Here is a 22,605-nt window from a genome sequence, read left to right as displayed (position 1 = left end):
TAGCTCACTCAGGATGATAGTTTCCAGTTCCAACCATTTGCCTACGAATTTCATAAACTCGTTGTTTTTGATAGCTGAGTAATATTCCATTGTGTAGATGTACCACATTTTCTGTATCCATTCCTCTGTTGAAGGGCATCTGGGTTCTTTCCAGCTTCTGGCTATTATAAATAAGGCTGCTATGAACATAGTGGAGCACGTGTCTTTTTATATGTTGGGGCATCTTTTGGGTATATGCCCAAGAGAGGTATAGCTGGATCCTCAGGGGTTCAATGTCCAATTTTCTGAGGAACCTCCAGACTGATTTCCAGAATGGTTGTACCAGTCTGCAATCCCACCAACAATGGAGGAGTGTTCCTCTTTCTCCGCATCCTTGCCAGCATCTGCTGTCACCTGAGTTTTTGATCTTAGCCATTCTCACTGGTGTGAGGTGAAATCTCAGGGTTGTTTTGATTTGCATTTCCCTTATGACTAAAGATGTTGAACATTTCTTTAGGTGTTTCTCAGCCATTTGGCATTCCTCAGCTGTGAATTCTTTGTTTAGCTCTGAACCCCATTTTTAATAGGGTTATTTGTCTCCCTGCGGTCTAACTTCTTGAGTTCTTTGTATATTTTGGATATAAGGCCTCTATCTGTTGTAGGATTGGTAAAGATCTTTTCCCAATCTGTTGGTTGCCGTTTTGTCCTAACCACAGTATCCTTTGCCTTACAGAAGCTTTGCAGTTTTATGAGATCCCATTTGTCGATTCTTGATCTTAGAGCATAAGCCATTGGTGTTTTGTTCAGGAAATTTTTTCCAGTGCCCATGTGTTCCAGATGCTTCCCTAGTATTTCTTCTATTAGTTTGAGTGTATCTGGTTTGATGTGGAGGTCCTTGATCCACTTGGACTTAAGCTTTGTACAGGGTGATAAGCATGGACCGATCTGCATTCTTCTACATGTTGACCTCCAGTTGAACCAGCATCATTTGCTGAAAATGCTATCTTTTTTCCATTTGATGGTTTTGGCTCCTTTGTCAAAAATCAAGTGCCCATAGGTGTGTGGGTTCATTTCTGGGTCTTCAATTCTGTTCCATTGGTCTATCTGTCTGTCTCTGTACCAATACTATGCAGTTTTTATCACTATTGCTCTTTAATACTGCTTGAGTTCAGGGATAGTGATTCTCCCTGACGTCCTTTTATTGTTGAGGATAGTTTTAGCTATCCTGGGTTTTTTGTTATTCCAGATGAATTTGCAAATTGTCCTGTCTAACTCTTTGAAGAAATGGATTGGTATTTTGATGGGGATTGCATTGAATCTGTAGATAAGCTTTTTTGGTAGAATGGCCATTTTACTATATTAATCCTGCCAATCCATGAGCATGGGAGATCTTTCCATCTTCTGAGATCTTCTTCAATTTCTTTCTTCAGAGTCTTGAAGTTCTTGTTGTACAAATCTTTTACTTGCTTGGTTAAAAGTCACACCGAGGTACTTTATATTATTTGGGTCTATTATGAAGGTGTCGTTTCCCTAATTTCTTTTCTCGGCTTGTTTCTCTTTTGTGTAGAGGACGGCTACCGATTTATTTGAGTTAATTTTATACCCAGCCACTTTGCTGAAGTTGTTTATCAGCTTTAGTAGTTCTCTGGTGGAACTTTTGGGATCACTTAAATATACTATCATATCATCTGCAAATAGTGATATTTTGACTTCTTCTTTTCCGATCTGTATCCCCTTGACTTCCTTTTGTTGTCTGATTGCTCTGGCTAGAACTTCAAGAACTAAGCTAATAATATCTCTTCATTTACTTCCTTTGAAGTAAGTACATTTGAAATCATGCCAGTGGTTAAAAAATGTTTGAATTAAAATTTTATATTTAATTTTTACATTGTATATGCATTTCAAAATATTATAGTTATAAGTATATACAATGTAAGATATTAAAAATACATAATTTGATAATTGACCCTTTAATAATGTTGTCAAATGTGAGGCTTTGGGTTGGTCTAACAGAAATACTCTAAAATGAAACTGATGATAAGTGATTAAGAGTCCAGCTCCCTCCCCTACCACCCAAAAGAACACCGATCCTTTAATGCCTACTTCAGAAGACCCTTCATAACTTAATGTTCCCCTGGTTATTCTCCTTTTACCTTGGGAATTTGAAAAGCCTCCGCTCACTGAGTGCACACACCCCACATATGTTTTAGTGAACGTCACACTTGTTAGTAATTATGTGTTTTCTTGCTGAGAACCAGGATTCCCAGGTGCCAAGAGTGAGGTTCCTGAGCCCTGGGAGACTCACAGTGACTCTGTGATTATAAACTTGATCCACATGGACCAGATAGCCACATGATTTATCAGTTTGTTGATGTGCTATCAGGAACGATTAGCCCAAGATTCTCAACTGAACAGAGATTTTTGTGTTTTATCAATTATTTGTCAATGTTAGTATGAAATTACTCATTGCTTTCTCTCTCCTGATTTTGCTCACTGCATTCCAGGAACAAATTTCTTGTTTCTCTTTAAGTAAACCTGCTTCTCCTGGCTACTATCAAGACGGGGATTTTGTTATTGGAGGACTCTTTTCCCTTAGAGTGACTGCTGGAGACACTAGAAGCAAATTTGGCTTTACAGACACAACCCATATACCAGAATATGTTTATGTGTAAGTGTTTGCTTCTCTCTTTAAAAAATATAATTTCAGGATTTCATACATTTATAAAATAGATGTTGATCAACCCCATCTGTACTGATTCTCGGGGTCTCTGCCTTTCTGTCTGTTTCTCTGTCCCTGTCTCTCTTTCTCTCTTTCCCTCTTTTCCTCTTCCTTCCCTTCTCTCTCACTTTTTAATCTACTGAGTTAGATTTAGGCATGCCAGTACTGCAGAAGTAAAAGACATAATCTAGAGTGTAGGCAAGCTACCAGGACAACCCTCCTACTGAAACTGACCCTCCCTTCCCCAGTAGCCAGCAAATGCCAGTAGCTCCTCAGCCATGACTGGCTCTGTGTGTGACTCTCCCCTACTAATGCTGAATTCTCTTAAATATGTAAGAAGGTGTTGAAAACACTTTTCAGTTGAAGTGTTTTCAGTTTTTCCTTGTTTTAATTAAGCTTATTGTACTGAGAACATTATTTTTTCCTGCTTTAATTGACTTGACACTATTCTTTTTCTCAATTGCCATAGTTTACCAAGCACTGTGTATTTTCCCCAGGTTTATCCTATTTTTGAAGACCACATAAAATGTTGTTTCAATGTTTGATATTCCCACATGCTTTACTCCTCAGCTTTACTTTCTTAGACACAATTCCACAGTAAAAAGTTACAATTGTACATTAGATAGTACATGGTGATGCAAATCTTTAATTCCAGAACTTGAGAAGCAGGAGGATCTATGTCAACCTAAGGTTAACTGGGTACATGTAATGAGTTTAAATACATCCTGGGCTGAATAAGCAAGACTTGGTCTCAAATAAAAGATCAAAAAAACATAATTGTGAATTTGATAATAAGCTGTATTATGACTCCTCTTCTTAAAGGTGAATTCATCTATATTTTAATATAGAATATCCTGCTTGTTTTTTAGAATGTCATGTGAATTCTTTATATGACTTAGATTGTTATAAATAAAAATCCAGAATTTGAGAGGGAGCATGGAAGGAGATGCAGTGAGAAAAGGAAGGAAGGTAAATGATGTAATTATATTTTAATTAAAAATTAGTATTAACAAAACCCCACAAAAATGGTCTTTCTAATTTTTCCTCCTAGGGATTTCACCAAACATTATCAGCACATGTTGGCAATGGTTTTTGCTATAGAAAAAATCAACAAGGATCCAAATATTTTATTCAATATGTCCCTGGGATTCTATGTCTTCAATGTTGACTTTATTGAGATGAAGGCTGTGGAAAGTTCTATGGCTTTGCTCTCGGGAGAGAGCCCCCTAGTTCCTAACTACAGTTGCAGGCCTGAGAAGACTGATAAGCTGGTTGCAGTGATAGGAGGCATTTCAACAGGAATATCAACTCAGATCTCCCGAGTTCTAAGTCTCTACAATGTCCCTCAGGTACGCAGAGAATCCTGGCTCTTTAGGTTAAACATAGTAACAGAGTAATAAATGCTAATTAATCCATTTATTGTTTATTGATGAGTTATGGGACTATTTAAAACTTTACTATTTAGTTATCATTTCAACTCTAAAGTGTAATTTATTCATAAGATGAAATCCTGTTTGTAAAAGAAATTTATTTTTAAAAGCTTTAAATTAAAACAAATATAGATACAGTAATGAAATCTGTATTCTTAACACTCCAAGAAAATTTCCTTTGCCTCGTACCACTGCTTATATGGTCTTTCTTTCATATTGAGTTTTAGGGTATCACACGGCATGAGGACTGGCACAATTCTACTCATGTATCTTCACTGTAACTACTCAGGAAACATTCCTGACTATTATACCATGCTATCAGCTCAGATTGCCACATAACATTTATTTTTACAAAGAACCTTTGGTCAGACTTACTCTGACTGGACATTAGGGTTGTTTCAATTTTCCTATGTTGGAACAAAAGTTGTAATTTCTGTCTTTATTTAAAAATATTTTTGTTGATCAGTAATGTTTTATAAACACCACTAGAGTAGTAGCATTTATAAGTAAAATGCACCTTAATCAGTAATAAACTTAAACAGAGCTACTTAGAAATCTTAGTCTGGGGGCTGGGGATTTAGCTCAGCGGTAGAACGCTTGCCTAGCGAGCGCAAGGCCCTGGGTTCGGTCCCCAGCTCCGGAAAAAAAGAAAAAAAAAGAAAAAAAAAAAAGAAATCTTAGTCTGCAAATAACAGTGATCCAGCATTAACTGTATCCCTGATAGTATCAGTCAAATAACTTAAAAATTTTCATCAAATGAATTAGGTTGCCATGTTGATTTATTTTTGCTTTTTCTTTTTCCTTATTTGTTTATATTCGAGACTTGTTCAAGGCTGGTCTTGAAATTCCTATGTAGCCCAGTATTGCCTTACAGAGATCCTCCTGCCTTTGCTTCTCTGAGGCAGAAGGTGTGCACTATTATGTCTGACCATTTTTTTCTTTTATGAGTTTTTATGAGTTTTTTTTCTTTTAAAATTTTGACTTTGGACATATGCTTATGACATTTATATCGAACACAATTTTTCATTAGAAATTCATATATAATTGTACTTGTCTCATTTTTGTTACGGATCCTCCTACCACCTCTCAATAACCACTGATCTCTCACCTAACAGCTTCTTCTTCTGTTTTCCTGACATAGGATCCTTCCCTTTCCTCTGCAGCTCTTTTACTCCATGTAGCCCCCTGATCAGCCATGCAATGATCTGCTGAGCTACCAGAGGCCTTTCAGAAGGTCCTTGTCCGAGGTGATATTTTAAAGGTTTCCCCCTAGCTTTTCTTTAGGTGTTTCAAAGTTTTAAACTTTCCCCTAACATCTCTGAGCTGATTAGAATGGATTTTTTGCATAGGGCAGAGAGACAGACTGCTCCACCTTAAGTTCTCTGTGTGTAGCTAGATCTTTAGTTTCCTTAGTAATTTTTGGAAGCAACTGTCTTTCCTCCAGTATATGTTCGTGACTATAATTATGTGAGTTTATTTATTGGTCTTCTATTTGTTTTGTGTACAGGTTTATCTTATACCAACACTGCTGTTTCACCATGGCTCACTAGTATAATTTGAGATATTGTATATGAATTTACATGTACCAGTACCCTCACTATTTGTCCATTGGGGGTCTTTGTGTTTCCATATGAACGTGAGAATTGCCTTAGCTAGTTTTCGATGAGTGTCATAGGAAGATTGATGAGAATTATGCTTAATAATAAATCATTTTGGAATATTTTGCAGTGTTAATTCAGCCAATCTCTGTGTGTCCAAGTTCCTTCTGTTTTCTAGGGAATTTTTAGATGGCTTTAAAGTTTTCCACCTCTTTCCTTAGGCTTATACCTAGTTGTTTTATTTTTTTTTAATTGTACACGAAATTGCTTCCATGTTTACTTCCTCTACAAATTCATTATTGATACATAGGAAGCTACTAGTTTGGATGTTTATTTGTGGTTTTGTTTTTTACTTTGATAAACATGTATATCACATTTGAGAGTTTTCATACTTAAAGTTCTGGGAAGACTCCAGGAGAAAACATTCAGACATAAACATGTCATATGAGAACAGGGATAATTTTACCCTCTTCTTACCCCATTTGTAGGTGTTTTCTTACTATAATGATTTTGCTAGGATTTCAAGCTAAAAATGAATGGGAAAAGTGATTATTCTCTAACTTTGTTCGCAGTTTTACTAGTAAACATTTTCTTTTTCATCTGGCATTTTATCCACGTCAATATACCTGTTCATAGTATTAAAGTAGTTACAGTTTGGGGTGTATGGCATTGCTTTGGGGGTTCATGTTTCTTTTCTTTCTGTGTTTGAGTTGCATGTCTACTGGCTTGGATATTTATTTTGGTTTTACTTATATATCCTCTTATTGAGCCCTGTACTCCTTTTACACAAATGCATTTTTATTTGGAGAGAGAGAGAGAGGGAGAGAGAGAGAGAGAGAGAGAGAGAGAGAGAGAGAGAGAGAGAGAGAGAGAGAGATTATGAACCACCTGACACAGTTGCTGGGAATTGAACTTTGATCATTAGAAGTATTTTTTGTCATCATACGATACATGGGTTACATTATGGTCATTCTCATGTACTTTTTTCTTACTGTCTGCTTCCCAATGCCTCTCACACCCTCCTGTATTGCTGTTCTGCTCTCTGAAGAAGACTCAACTTTTTAGTTCTGTGTTTTATTTCTGTCCCTGCCTTAGGATTTCTTTTTATCATTCTAGTGGGTCCCTTTCTAGTTCTCTCTCTCTCTCTCTCTCTCTCTCTCTCTCACACACACACACACACACACACACACACACACACACACACACACACCCCCCTATGTCTCACAGTAAATGGGAAACTTAAATTAACACTAAAGGATGGTTGGGCAGTTTCTCTTGCTTTGGCTTGGAGTGTGGAATATCTATATCAAGCAGTAGTACATCTGAATTGTGAGGTTGGTCTATTCTTAGTGTTTGTGAAACTCTATGTTGTTTTGATATTGTGTCAGTTCACATTCCTAATAGCAACAACAAGGCTTCCTGTTTCCTCCCACCATTTGGTTTGGTTTGTTTGGTTTTTTTTGTTTGTTTTTTTTTTTTTTTTGGTTCTTTTTTTCGGAGCTGGGGGCCGAACCCCGGGCCTTGCGCTTCCTTGGGAAACGCTCTACCACTGAGCTAAATCCCCAGCCCCTGTTTGTTTTTTTAAGATTTATTTATTTTATGTGTCCACATGTTTCTCCTACATGCATGTTGTTTGCAACAGATGTTTACCTAGTGTTCATAGAGAAAGCCACAATAAGGTGTTAGATCATCTGGATATAGAGTTACAGGTAGTTGTGAACTGCCATAGGGGTGCTGGAAATAAAACCCAGGTCCAGTGCATGAACACTCCCTGTTCATAACGGCTGAGCCACCTTTTCAGCACCTGCTACCTATTCCCCTGAGGAAAATACCTATGACTTAGGTAACAAAGTCAAAAGGATTTTATAATTTGGATTCCACTGGTGGTTAAGTTTTTTCAACTCTGTTAAAATATTTATTACACTTTTGTGTTTCTTTCTTGCAGAGGAATGTCTGTTTAGTCCATAACGGGTTTATTAATTTAATAATTCAAGTGTTTTTGAAAGTCAAGTTTTGCTCTTTACAGTATGGCCAGCTGGCTGCCTGTGGCCAATGAAAGCTATGCACACGGCCCAATACAACAACTTAAATGTACTCATAGAGTCCTGAGACATTTTGTCATTTCGTCTGTAATTCACTTGCACACAGTCATAAGAGTGAGCTGTTGAGCTGCCAGTTCTGTGCTGTTGACCACGTTCTATAGAAATTTCATTTCCTTTGTCATGTTGGCATTTTTGTTTAAGTTTTTCTGTGTAGAATATGTAAACCATCCTTAGTGTATGTAAATAAATCCCTGATATATGAAAATTATTTCAACTTTATAAAATAGATAAGCCTTTCTTTCCATTTATTCTCTTTGTCAGCCTGAGTGCTGTGTCTCAAGTAGTTCCATGTGTTAGGTCCTCTATATGCTAAGTCCCACATCTTTCTTGATTCACTTTCACATTTTCCAGAGTGCATCCCTGAGTTGAAGAAAATTTAGAAAGTTAGTTCAGCAGAGGCTTTCATTCGACTGACTTGCATTTTGATTTTCAGCAACTTTATTTGGTTATCTTTTTTTCAGACCTTTTTCCCTCCACACTTAAAATTTTCTCCACCAAGTGCCTGTTTTCTAAGTTCTATTTAGATTCAAAATTGATTCTCTTACTTCATCTACCAGCTTATGTGAGCTCTGTTTGTGATTATTTGTGACTATTGGTCATTCTACATAACAGAATGTCTCTGGCATCCAATCTCATATAGTTTTTCTTATTCTCTTTGACTTCTAGTACTGAAGAATTATGACATCATGGAGGTGTCATTGTTATTTGTTCTCTCTCTCTCTCTTTCAATGTTTATGTATGTGTGTGTATGTATGTACATGTATTTATGTGTGTCCATGAGTGTGTGCTTGAGAGTGTGCCTGTGTGTGTAGGGGGTTATGTGGCAACTGTTGTGTATGTCAGTACTGTATAAGTAGGCATATCAGTACACCTGGAGGTCAGACAGTCGTCCTCCATCACTTCCTACACTACTGCCTTGAAAGAGGGTCTTTCACTGCAGAGCAACCTTGAGATTTTGAGCTGACTAGATAAATCTTGGGATTTATCTGTCTCTACCCAGCTATGTTGGAGTGTAAGCACATACTATGTCTGACTTGTTATGGGGATGCTGAGGATTTTAATCCATGCCCTTGAGCTACCTCCTCAGCCTCACTATGTATATATTTACATATATATGTATACATTTACTCTCTCTCTCTCTCTCTCTCTCTCTCTCTCTCTCTCTCACACACACACACACACACACACATAGCCTACACAGAAATGAAGTCATCATGACATATTCATGCATGTATAGCATTATACTTTGTTTTTCCATCCCCTAAGACTCTGGTCTATCAGACAGTTTTTGTCTGATGCTTAGGTCAACTCCTAGTCAGCAAGTGCAAACTAAATCCTCCCTCCATAAACTGCCTGAGCAAAGCCTTTCCCTACCTATTCAGTTTCTTGCCATTGTGACCTTCCATTTCCACACCTGCCTCCTGAGTCAGCCTCATACAGGCCTGTTCGAGTGCCTGCAGATTCTGTGAGGTGCTGAAACTCCCCAATCTTAGCATCACACAGTAGGTCAGTGTTAAACAATCGGTTCTTTCCTGAGACGGCAGCTTGCCACAGCCCTCAGAGTAATAGGGAGTGACGAACTATAGCTTTTCTACTTTGTCAGCCCATTTTCCTTGAGGAACAGCTGTCTTCCTGATAGCAACATCTGTATTAGAGACCTGAAAGAACCCTAGGCTTGTCCTGTCAGCAGAACAACAGGCCTCTATCACAGACTCTTGCCTTATATTTGGATGGAATTTGTTACATTTCAAACATGTTTTTTTTTTTTTTTCTTTTCTTTTTTTCGGAGCTGGGGACCGAACCCAGGGCCTTGCGCTTCCTAGGCAAGCGCTCTACCGCTGAGCTAAATCCCCAACCCCCAAACATGTTTTTTTATTTATATTTTAAAAGTAATTCCTTCAGATTTTTAGAAACATGTGTAATTAAGAAAGTTAAATTAATTCATATAACATAGGTCATGTTTTATTAATTAATTTAGTTTTATGGGACACACGAACCCATTATAAAAGTTTATTGATATAAGAAATTGTATTGTCATATGTCATCTATTTAAAGTGCTTACTTTTGTGCATTTATAAAATATTAAATATTTCTTTATGCTAGTGTTTCCTTCTTCAATGTTTTCATGTTCATTTCATCTTCTGATTTTTTCTTTCCTATTTCTCCTCCTTCTCCCCACCCAACCTTCTCTCCCAATCAATTAAAATGTATCTGTACCCAATTATCATGATTTTGGATACAATAAGTAAACTATTCACTAAACATCCAAACTCAGTGAATGGTGCCTTGCCATGAGCAGCAGATCAGGGCTTGACCCAGTGGGCATCTGGTTTTAAGAGATTATTTAGGGAATTCATGTCGAAATGTGTATCAAGTCCCAATCTGAGGCCAGATATTCTGATAACATTATTGTAGAGAGAGGTAGAAGATTCAGTAAGACAGACTGATAGTGTTGGCTAAACCTTGGAAATATGTTCCTTGGCTAAAGAAAGAATCCTGGAACTCATTAAAGAGCACATTTTAAGGAAAAGGATTGATTCATACCAATATTAGATTAAGTTGAATTGTAAAGTGAATTTGATAATTGGTGATTCAATATAGCAGATTGGGTAATGAATGATCTAGTCTACTCCCCACACCAGAGGAGATGCCCTAAAATGCATAGGAACGACATCGTAGTCATCTCAATTGAAGTTCTCTGGTAAGAAGGATATGGGGCTGAACAGAGTGTCCTGTTAAAGAGAGACTTTACGACATTCATTAAGGTTGATAGTCAGTCTTTTATCCTAAGCAAGCATATTTTAGGATAGTTTAAACGTTACAGAAAGACAAAAGACATAGGAAGTTCTAGGGAAATAATATACTTCACTAGTGGATTATAAAATGCTTCATAGATTTCTCATTATTGGATAATTAACTATGGATTTGCAACTTCAAGTAAAAAGGCATTTAGAATTGGTATTTATCTACTTCCATTTATTAGAAAGATGAAAATTTTGGTATGGACAGTTACAGATTTGCAGATGCTCTAATTTGATTGATATCACATGAACTGAAAGCAGGAAATAGACCATTTGCAGTCATGTTTGATATATTTTATAAAAGTGGAAAGAAAAAGATCAAATTGATGTGAGCAGTGAGAAGAAAGTGATGAGTCATAGGTAACAAAATGGTATTACTTAGCAAAGTTATTTAACTATTTAATTTCTCATAGAGTTCATTAGGAGAAAATGTAAATCAAATCATTTGAGAAAAACATAATTGTCTTGTGTTAAATAGTAACTTTCTTTCTATTTAGATCAGCTATGCTCCATTTGACCAGAGTTTTGAGACCAAAGTCCAGCTCCAGTCTCCTTACCAGTTTCCTGTGCACACCACAGCTCTGTATCAGGGAATTATTCAACTGCTGCTATACTTCTCTTGGGTCTGGGTTGGCCTGGTGGTTCCAGATGATGTGAGGGGAGAACTCTTCCTTAGGGACATCACAGAGGAGATGAACAACCATGGACTTTGTGTTGCATTTGCAGAAAAGTTTCCAGAATTTCCTGCTAAGGACACAGGAAACAGGGAACATTTTATGGAAAGATTCACATTGACCCGTGTTATTGTTGCATTTGGTGACACATATTCTCTTCTGAGATTTGTCTATATCATCTTTTGTAATACCCCTTTCGGTAATGTCTGGGTCACAACTTCTGATTGGGATATCACCACATTACCCTTTCAACAAAATCTAGGTTATACATATTTTGGTGGAGGATTATCATTTTCTGTTCACACGGATGAAATTCTGGGATTCAAGGATTTTCTCAGAAGTGTCCAACCTAGGAAATACCCTCAAGATATCTTTATCCAGGATGTGTGGTCAATCTTATTTGAATGTCCCTATTTTGATCAGCACTGGATCAGAGAACTGAGTCAATGTGAGCAAAATGGCAACCTCAGTACACGACCTCTGCATTTTTGGGATATGAATGCCTCACCCTCGAGCTACAAAGTTCATGCAGCTGTGTATGCTATTGCCCAGGCACTCCATGAGGAGCTCTTACTCACATTGGAAGGAGACTCACTCCATAAAGATTTACCCCAGGCTCCTCTCCCATGGAAGGTAGCAATCACTGGTCTTGTGTTTTCCTAGGGTGTTTGGGCTTGTATGCTCTTCATTTTGATTCATGATCTTTCCTAATTATTGTTAGAAAAATATTTCTACTTTTAGCATACTTCTTTAGGGTACTGTCTTCTTCTTCTTCCAAGTATTCATGTTTATTTCAGCAACATAAAGTGTTAGAGAAAAAATGATGAAAACCACATTTTAGTGTTTAAAGGTGAGCTAACATTGCTATAAGAAAACAATATAGGTATGATGCTGAAAATGGATTTTCTATCTTAAGCATATTCAAGCAATAATACTTATACCCTTTGTCACATATCTTTTCCTTATTGCTTTTAATGATTTGTGATAAGATTATAATATGAAAATCAAGAGGCTTATACAAATATAAATATGGCATATTTTTAAGAAATTTTAGGCACATTTGATGACAATAGATTGTTTTGTTTTGATAAACAGATCCTAGAAAGAACTTATAGCTTCTGTAAGTCTAGACGTTATCATCTATGTCTCTTCTCCAGTATGTGATAGGCTGATGCAGAAGGATCACGAGTTTGAAGCCAGCCTAGGCGGTGTAGACAGACCTTGTCTTAAAAACAAAGTCACCAACCAAACTGAAACAAAAACAGGTTCTTTAAAATGGAGCTGGATTGAATGGGGTAGCACTATCATGACACATCAACTTTCTACATGTTTCCCCTTCTGGATCTTATCTTTCCCACAGCTATTGCATTTCTATAACCTGCCAAAGTCCCTTCTTCTACATCATTGACCACACTTTATTTTTTGAGTTTGTTTTAAGTTTGCTTATTGTTTGGTACTTTCAAACACTTAAATAATGAATGTTGGGCATTTTCTACCCCTACCCCATTGCATTCCTTACCCCTTCTTTCCCGGTTAGAGCCCTTCTCCCAACTAGCCCTCTCTCACTCTCATGACCCCTTTTTGTAGGTGAGATCCTCTAAATGTTGTTAGAGTTTCTCACCCAAGAGTGGGAGGTTATTACTAGGCTAAGGACTAATTATCCCTTTCGATCACATAAATCTTTTGTGTGTTTTCAATTTTGACAACAGGGATGATAACACATGCAAAGTGGCAGCTCACGTTGAGCTGCATTTGCCTTTCCATGAGATCTGTGATGTTAAATATCTTCCTACACACTTTATTACCACATGCATCACTTTCTTGAAAAAATATCTAACAAATACTTCCTCTGATTTTAACTTTTTGGTTAAATAATTTCATTATTTACTTATAACTTGGGATAATAACCCTTCATTAAGTGTCTCGTTTGCAAATATCCTCTTCCATTCCACAAATTGTCCTCTTACACTGTTGGATATTTTCTTTGCTGTGCAGAATCTTTCTTTGTTAGGATAGTTTATCTTAGCTTTTATTGTCTACCCTTGATGTCATATCTGAAAATATCATCATCAAGAACAATGACATCAAAGGACTTCCCTCTCTCTCTTACTCCAGGAGTTTTTTTTTTTTAATTCTGAGTTTTTGATCTGCTTTTACTTTTGAAACAGACAAAAATGTAATTGAAGTTTCTCACCTTGTTTTATGGAAAGACTACATTTCACCATTTTTTTCTGTTCTTGGTGTCTAGTGTTTTCAGTTGGTTTCTTGATTTCTGTTCAGCTCCTCTGTGATGTGTGCCTGTTATAGGCCATGCTTGTATTGCTGTAATTTCATTAAACTATTTGGAATGGGACATGTGATGCTTTAATTTTGTTCTTCTTGATTAAATTTACAAAAGGCATGTGACTTCTTTGGGGCTGTCCTCTCTTGTGGGGATGTTAGGCCTTGCTAATCTCTGAGCAAAACATCATTTAAATTTTCATAGAGACTGTCCTAATCTATAAAATCTTTTGCATAATGAACTATTTTAAACAATATTAACTTTTCTTAACCTTGATGCTGTTTCCTTCCTATGTCTCTTTAATGTGTTTTGTCAGCATTTTCCAGTTTCACCATAGGGCTATTTTACCTACTTGGTTAAATTTGTTTCTAATTATTAAAATAATTAGGAGTAGTATATTTATTGGTATATATTTATTATACTTGATATTGGGTTTCATAAGGATAATTACATTCATGTGTAGAGTATACAACACTATTTTAACTATATTTCATCTTAATCCCTTACTCTACTTCCTCTCCCTGCTGAGATGTGGTGGTTTGAATGAGAAATGTCCCCCACAGGCTCAGGATTTGAACAATAGGTTCCCATGGCATTTGTCTAGGGAAATTTGGATGATCCAGTCTTCCTGTGTGTGTGTGTACATTTCTGTGTGTCCATGTGTGTTCAAGTGTGTGTACATTTATATTCAAGTGTGTGCACATGTATGCCTGAGTTGATTCATGTGCACATGCATGTGCTTATTAATATCCGTGTGTGTGTGTGTGTGTGTGTGTGTGTGTGTGTGTGTGTGTGTGAGATTTTAGGCATTTATAAATAACTGAACTCTACAAATGAGAGGAAAAACTACAATATAAGACTTTATGAATCTTTTTTGTTAATATGATAATTTCCTCATACCAATTTCCCCATAAATGCCATAACTTCACTAGTCTTTATAGATGAATAAAATTCTACTGTGTGTATGCTAAATATTTATGTATTAATTAATTGATAGATACTGTATTAATTACTTTCTTTTGCTGTGACAAACACCATGTCCAAATATACTCAAAGAGAAAAGATTTGGCTTACAGTTCCAGTGGTAAAAGTGTTCACTGTGTCAAGGAATCATGGCAGCAAGCACTAGGCATGTTGACAGGGGCAGGAGATCATATTTCAACCATTAGACAAAATAAATAGATTAAACAGAAAATTCTCTATACTCTCAAAGCCCATCCCCAGTGATAAGCTTTCTCCAGAAAGCCTGCACTTCTAAAACTGTGTGAAACAGTGCCAATCAACTGGTGACAAGTGTTCTTTACCTGAACCTATGGAGGACAGTTTTATTCAAACCACCACACACTCCTAAGTTCAGTCATGATCTCGTTATTGTTGCAGTAAGTTGTAATGTCAAGTACCTCTGATACACTAACTTAAAAGTCCTTCAAGTTAACATTAAGAACTGATGGAGCTGGATCATATGGTAGGTCTATTTTTGGTTCTGTGAGGAACATTTTTTCTGGTTTTCTTAATGGCTAAACTAATTTACATTCCCACCAGTAAAGTAGTGTGTAAGCATCCTCTTTTCTCCATGTTATTGCCAATATTTGTTATTATTATATGAGTTTTCTGTTGTTGTGATAAAACACTGTGACTAAAAGTAACTTATGGAAGAAGAAACTTATTTTGGCTTAGGCTCAAGATTGAGAGTCCTTAATGATGGGGAGACAGAGCAGCAGGTAGCTAGAATAAGTAGCTGAGAGATCTTATCTTCAACCACATTTAGAAACCAGAAAGAGCAAATGGAATAAGGCTACATACTTTCAGCCCATCGACATACTTCCTCCAGCAATGCTCCATAGTCTAAAAATTCCATAACCTGCCAAAACAACACTTCTAACATGGCCCAAGTACTCAAATACCTGAACCTACTGGGAACATTGATTATTCATTATATATATATATATATATATATATATATATATATATCCATGCTGCCCCAATAATTTTGGATAGTTTATATTCTACTGAAGCATGGACAACCTTCTAGAGGCTACATTCTTAAAGAGCACTGACTCTCCCCTCCAATAGCTAACAATTGCCAGTGTCATCTCAGCTATGGGTGGGACTTAATGCTCAACTCCTTTAGCCTGGCTTGAGCTTGCTATGTCTTGTGCATGCTATTAAAACTTCTAGGATCTCATATGTGCAGCTCCCTACAGAGGCCAGAAGATTCTATTTTCTTGTACTCATCCACTGGCCATTATTATGCATTGGTTATAGTTTACTAATTAAAGCATTTTAAAATTTTAACTATATTTATTTGATATTATTCTTCTGTCTCAAGTTCATCCAGATTCCTGCCTCCTACTTACCATGTTATTTCTCAAGAAACTAACCAAAATTCAATATGCAAAAAACCCTTCAAAACCAGGAAAACAAAATAAAATCACACCCCAAAGAATAAGGCAAAACAAAATGTCAAAGTGTAATAAAAATTAAAGCACACATAAAAAGGCCTCTGGGAGTCTGTTATTTGTTGGTCACTTACTCCTGAATATGAGAGCTGCCCTGGAGTGGTTGGTGTGCCCAGAGCCACTTTTTGGAGAAACTAGATTTTTCCCTCTCCCAGCAAGAGTAACAGTTCAGTTGTCAATTTTTACTCTACTGGCTGGATTTTCAATGATTTATCCATCCATCCATCCATCCATCCATCCATCCATCCATCCATCCTTTATTTTCTGTAAATACAACAAAAACATTTTAACAACATAAAACAAAAACTAGCACATGGAAGTCAGACAACAGAAAAAAAAAGAGCCCAAAATAGGATGCAAGATTCAGACACATACTTGTTTGCATGCTCAGAAGTTACATAAGAACACTAAAATTGAAGCCATAATATAAGAACAAAGGACCTGGTATGGACCCATGCAAGCCCTATTCTTGCTGTTTCAGTCTGTGACTTCATATGAGCTTTGCTTATGTTAATTTGAGGGAGCAAATTGTTTTCTTGGTATCCTCCATCCCCACTGGCTCTCGCCTTCTTTCTGCCTCCTTTTCCATAATGTTTCATGAGCTGTAAGAGGAAAGATTTTTTTTTAATTTTGGAGAAAATATTTTTCTCTCATGTAATACATTCCGAAGGCAGACTCCCCTTCCTCTACCACCTCCAGCTCCTCTGTCAGTCCCCTCCAGACTCCTAGTCCTCTGGAGCAGACCTCCCAGGAATATCACATGGCATAATCTTTGAAATGATAAACTAATTAACTGCGTTTGATTGTTCTTCCTGGATGTCATTATGGACAAATACTTTTCTTGTCAACTTACCTTGAGATTCTGATTCCTAGGAATTTTTGTAGGAATTCTAACTCACTTATTTTCCTTCTCAGAGAGATTAGACTCTCCAGAATAAAGATAATTTCTTGACCCCTTAAAGACAAATAAGTACTGACAGCCTTTTTCTTCTGATAAGTGTAAGACTATGAGATATTTGCCTTTTAGTTTTCTTTAAATAATGTAATATTGTGCTATCTACAGGGTCTTTGCATTTCCATATATATAGTTTATGCTAAGTTAGCTAACATCCACATAAGAACCTACTAGCATTTTAAGAATGGTTGTACTGACTCTACGGGTCAACTTTTATGGAATTGACATATTCACAGTGTTGAGTCTCCTTATTTATGACCACAGAAATTCTTTCCATTAAAAAAGATACTCTGTTAAACGTTTATTCTATAAACTATTCAATAAAGATATTTTGAAGTCATTAGCAATTTAAGTGGATTGACCTATTTCTCTATGAACATCTATAGTTATTTTTCTTCTTTGGCTATTTCTTGGACATTGTTAATGGACATATATTTTGGAAAGGTTATGGTTCTCTTAAATAAGTGGGTATTTTGTCAACTTTATTACGATTTACTAGCATTCTTTATTGGTTTTTTGTTTTACTATTTATATTAGTTATTGTTTTCATGTCCCTTTTAGCATCTGGAAAGTTTCTTGTTATGAAGGCCACTTTGCTCTCTTTAATATACCAAGTCCAACCTTCTTTTAATTAATGTTAGCACAGTATATTCCTGCATGCCTTGTTAATCTACTGTTGTCTTTTTCTTATTCTTTTCTATTGAGAACTTCATACTTTCACACAATGTGTTTAGGTGGAATCCATCCCTTGTTCCTTCTCTACACATCCACTCTTATTCATACCACCTATCATCTCAGCTACATGTGCTCTGTTTTTTTAGCCCAGTGAGTCTACTTAGATCTACATGTATATGTATGGGTTTAAGACCATGTACTCTAGTAGGGGTAAGCTCACTCTCCCTGCATTCTTAAGGAACACTGACTCACCCTATGGATTTCATGTTAAATAGCACAAAGTCTTGGCGGGTTTTTGTTTATTTGTTTGACAAACCCCAATTTGTCTCTGTTCTAAATTCATATATCTAGTGAACTCACCTTAAATTGATTATTGATATTTATAATAATTAATATCATATGAGAATTTTCTATTTGGGGCAGTTGACTCATTTTGTTATCTTCTCATTATCCGACATCTTTAGAATTAACTGTATTTTCTATTCTACTTTTCTCTTAGAATATCAGTTACACTTTAAAAATTCTGGTGGTTTTCTAAACATAAGAAATGCTGCATGTGAGCAATGCTGGCACATTCAGCAACCCTTCTGCTTTCTTTTCTCTATTTGTTGTAATAGAGCTGTCAAGAGTTTAATTTTTCTAAAGATGTAGCATATGCAATTTTTTCTCTGAGAGTTTCCTTTAACATTGGTACAAAGCTGGAACATGAACAATTTTACTCCTGTGTGTTTTTACCCCAGATCATATTCATTTGCCCTTCAGTTTAATAGGATGATTTTTTGCTGATTCAATCTTAAATTAAATCATCTTCCTCTCTAAGGAAGGGATATTTTTCACTTATTTCTTCAGAGAATTGTTTTTCTGATTTTTTTAGTTTAAATTATAAGATGTAGTTGTTTTATATTCATCCTATATGATCTATTAAAATAATTTATTTGTTGACAGCTATATACAAGCATACAACTACATAATACCTTCTGTTCATACCCATTTTCCTCCCTCCCTTAACTCTCTCCAACCTCACAGATTCTCCAGTCTCTCATCATGTCTCTATCCTGCATTCTTTTCTTTTGTTTTGTTTTTTCTTTCATGACACACTGGATTTATGACTGTGTGGGCATGAGAATGCAGCTATCCCATGGGGCAGTAGGAGCTCAAAAGTGTTGTTCTATCTGATGACAATGACTTCCTCTCCAGAGAGGTGCTAACAGTGCTCATGTGAGGGGCTGGACTTCATTAGCCCCTCCCTAATCTGTAGTTAAATATTTTATGGGCTCAATCTTGTATTGGTCCCACACAGGCAAACTTAGCTTCTATAAGCACATGAGTGCCATGACCATGTCACACCTAAAAGACATCATTTCATGGACCTCCTGTCCAGCATCTTGCTCTTGCATTCTCTCCATCCCCTTTTCACAATGTTTCCTGTGCTTATGGAACAGTCCCATGGCTGTCTCATTTAAATATGAGTATTCAATAGTCATTTTTTTCCTCAAGCACTGATATTCTTGGAAAAGAGAAGATTCTCTGATATAATCTGTCAATTTCACTATCCCATGTGTGTAAATATGCAGGAGGCAATTCAGTAATGCATCTTCTTAGCAAAACAGAAGAATTAGGCTCACCCATAGGACTCTCATATCCCTAGACATGGATCTTGAATAGGTTTGCAGTAATAGGCATGAGTCCCTCTTTTAAAGATGTCCTCAAATACAATCAGTTAGCAGTTGTTTATTCCCATAAAAGTTGTGCCAGTATTTCTCCAGTATGCACATTGTGTCTGGGAAGTTGGTATTATAGAATATAAGGTCCCTCGTTGGGAAAAGCCTCTGCTGACATTTTTCCTCTAGCAGCTTGTAGTTCAGCTTCTACCAGTATGAAATGTGCAAGACAGACAGACAAACAGAACAGAAAAGTAGGGAGAAAGTTTTCAGCTCATCTCCACCCTAGCAATTGTGCCCTGCATCCATGGTGTGGAGTGTCTTCAGGAATATTATCTGGTTCATATATGTAACTAAGGGAAATGATCATAATCAGTATAGTCTTGGTTCTGTTTTATATAATAAACTGTAAAACCTCTGTTCAAATTCTTTTTAAATTACATTTTTCTTTCTTTTTTGATTTTTTACAGATATTTTATTTATTTACATTTCAAATATTATTACCTTTCCTGTTTCCCCTCCACAACCCTCCTACCACATACCCCCACCCCTGCTTCTAGGAGGATGTTCTCTTACCCACTCACCCAATTCTTCTCCCTGCCTTGGCATTCCTCTACACTGAGGTATCTAGCCTTCACAGGACCAAGGGCCCCTCCTCCCATTGATGTCCATCAAGGCCATCCTCTGCTACATATGTTTTAACTTTATGTGTAACTTCTTCATATATCTTCAGGTTTGGTTAACTTATCCCCACTTCATTCCCTCTTACTCCCATCCACATTGCAGTTCTCTATGGCATGATTCTCTACATTTCTATATCATATGTGTTCTTCTTTCCCCTCCCTCTCTAACTACAACTTTTATATTTCAAAAGCTGAATATTTTGTTGAATTTTAGTAAGTAATTTATAATTGTGAAAGAAAAAGGTATTTTTCTTAAAAGCTATTATGCAAAAAGCACCTCATGCAAATTGTTCTTATTTTTCATAAAAATTAGAATCTTTTTTAGATTCTAATCTAGAAGTCACACTTCATCAGGGAGTGAATGAGAAAAATTCAGTTTTTGATTCTCAATAGTGGTGTTATTGTGGAAAGATCCTTGAACACATGGGCACTGTGGAAATTTTCCTGAACAGAACACCAATGGCTCAGGTGCTAACATCAGTAATAAACAAATGGGATCTCATAAAATTCAAAAGCTTCTATAAGGCAATATAGACTATGCTAATGTCTACATATAGCCCTATTGCTGGTATATATTAGCCCTATGATAAATGTTTGATAAATGAAATAATAATCAAAGCCACAGGAATATATAGTTGGGGAAAGAGAAGGCACTTAATGTAGCCATGTTTATTTGCATCTCAGTGACTTATACTTCAAATTCTGACAGTTATTTTCTCCTTTAGCTTCATCCATTCTTACAAAAGGGCCAACTTAGGAGAAGCTCCAATGAGGAGAACGTAGTAAACAAGGAGGTTTCAGCAACCAAGCTTGACATCTTTAATTACCAGGCCCTGCAGAACGGTAGCAAAGCTCAAGTGAAAGTTGGCGAGTTTGTCTTTGAGTCTCACAGTGTTCAGCATTTTTCCCTAAATGAGGAACTCATAACTTTTGGTGAACACCACAGTCAGGTGAGTATCTTTGAAGTCATCACCATGTGCTGATCTTAGAGTTGAATTCCTCAGAAAAATGGGGTTAGGGGACTGCTGAGTACCTGCAGGCTGAGAGTGCCTTCACTTTGTCCTTTCCAATGCCAAATACCAGAACTTTCTGTCTGCAGAATCACTGCAAGAATTACTGATTCATTTCAGATTAATTCTTCAGATAGTTTAATTTTTTCTTCTTAAATGTCCATATTTTCTTTTTTTTTAATTTTTTTTATTAACTTGAGTATTTCTTATTTACCTTTCGAGTGTTATTCCCTTTCCTGGTTTCCAGGCCAACATCCCCCTAACCCCTCCTCTGCTAAGACTGAACCCCCAGTGAACGTGATTGTTGGGGGCAGGGCGGCAATGGGGGGAGGATGGGGAGGGGAACACCCATAAAGATAGTTTAATTTTTGTAATGATAATATACACCCATGGCCTACATAGTTTAAAAAAAAGCCTTGGGATGTTTTCTAGATAGTCAAGACTTTAGTAGAAGTAACTGACTTTGGTAAGTAAAAATGTGTGGTCAAAAACAGTCTCTGTAAGTAGGTATTTGTAAATATAACTTTTATTTTCATGAAGTTAATTGTCATTTCTGGGGCTTACTGCCCCTATCTGCTAACCTGTGCCTGTCTCTGGAAGCTTCTAGACTCATTGCAATCTATGTCAGGCCTAGAATGTTTATAGACCTTGAGACTTGATGCTTAATAAGATTACCTTGTCTATCACTTTCCAAGTTCAGGCTGGCTGGTTCACATCAGCTATTCTGGCTCAGCTCCTCCTAGCTGACTCGTTCAATCTGACTTCTCTCAGTTTCTGGCTAAATTTACTCTACTTGGCTTCATATTACCTTTGTAATGTGTTCCAATCTTTTGACTCTTTTTGAAATTCTGGCTGATTCTGTCTCCACCTTCATGCACTGTTCCTTTAAATTATTGAGAAAAGCCATCTAGGAAAGGCTATGGTAAATGAGTAAGTCTTCTGGAGATAGCCCACAGATATTCATGGCTGCTAATTTTTCTCTGAGAGGCAAAGACCCCAGAGACTTGGACTCAGATACTGCTTCTTTTTCTTCCCACTACTACACTGCTTACTGATTTCCTGGGTATTTACCCACCCTATTGGGCAGACTTCCTGAGGAATCAATATGAAGATGTACTTTTATGTAGTGATGCTATTTAGATGAATTGATGATTTTCTAATTTCGGATCATTATTTTATATTGCTCCTAAATTGATACAAGTATTCTCAAGTGGCCTATAAAATAAAAGTTGCAAATAGAGCTCTGTATAACTTCAAGTCTCATGGACTAATTGTGCTAGGAAAAAAAGGATCGGAACAAATTAATGATCAAGGAAAAAACATTTATTCAATGATAGATCAAAGAAATAGGCCACAGGTATTCACTGTGAAAAAGCAAGGACATATGAAAAACTGTTGCTTTGAACTTATCATGAGCTTATGCAATGAAACACTGCTTTGAACTTACAATCTCCCTTCTTCTATAATTCCCATTTGCATAACATGTTATATATGAGGGGATTTTTTCTTACATAGAAGATTTTTGTAACTAAATACTGAAAGCAAAAAGAAAGGCCTCCTGCTTCTCCCAATGTATGT

At 36.6% G+C, this 22,605-nt stretch overlaps 1 protein-coding gene across 1 annotated transcript in view; it reads left to right on the top strand.

Moving 5' to 3' along the window:
- Positions 1–2,432: 2,432 nt before the first annotated feature.
- LOC116903299 (vomeronasal type-2 receptor 26-like) overlaps positions 2,433–22,605 on the top strand; it is a 42,465-nt gene continuing 22,292 nt past the window's right edge. Inside the window, exons 1-4 of the mRNA XM_032905722.1 lie at positions 2,433–2,647; positions 3,750–4,047; positions 11,127–11,936; positions 20,743–20,967. Of these exons, the coding sequence (XP_032761613.1) occupies positions 2,433–2,647; positions 3,750–4,047; positions 11,127–11,936; positions 20,743–20,967 (1,548 nt within the window). The remainder of the gene's footprint in view (positions 2,648–3,749; positions 4,048–11,126; positions 11,937–20,742; positions 20,968–22,605) is intronic.

This window comes from Rattus rattus, chromosome 6 (assembly GCF_011064425.1).
Source record: "Rattus rattus isolate New Zealand chromosome 6, Rrattus_CSIRO_v1, whole genome shotgun sequence".
Taxonomy (NCBI): Eukaryota; Metazoa; Chordata; class Mammalia; order Rodentia; family Muridae; genus Rattus; species Rattus rattus.
Note: the sequence above shows the minus strand (reverse complement) of the source record. Positions and strands in the feature narration are given on the sequence as shown.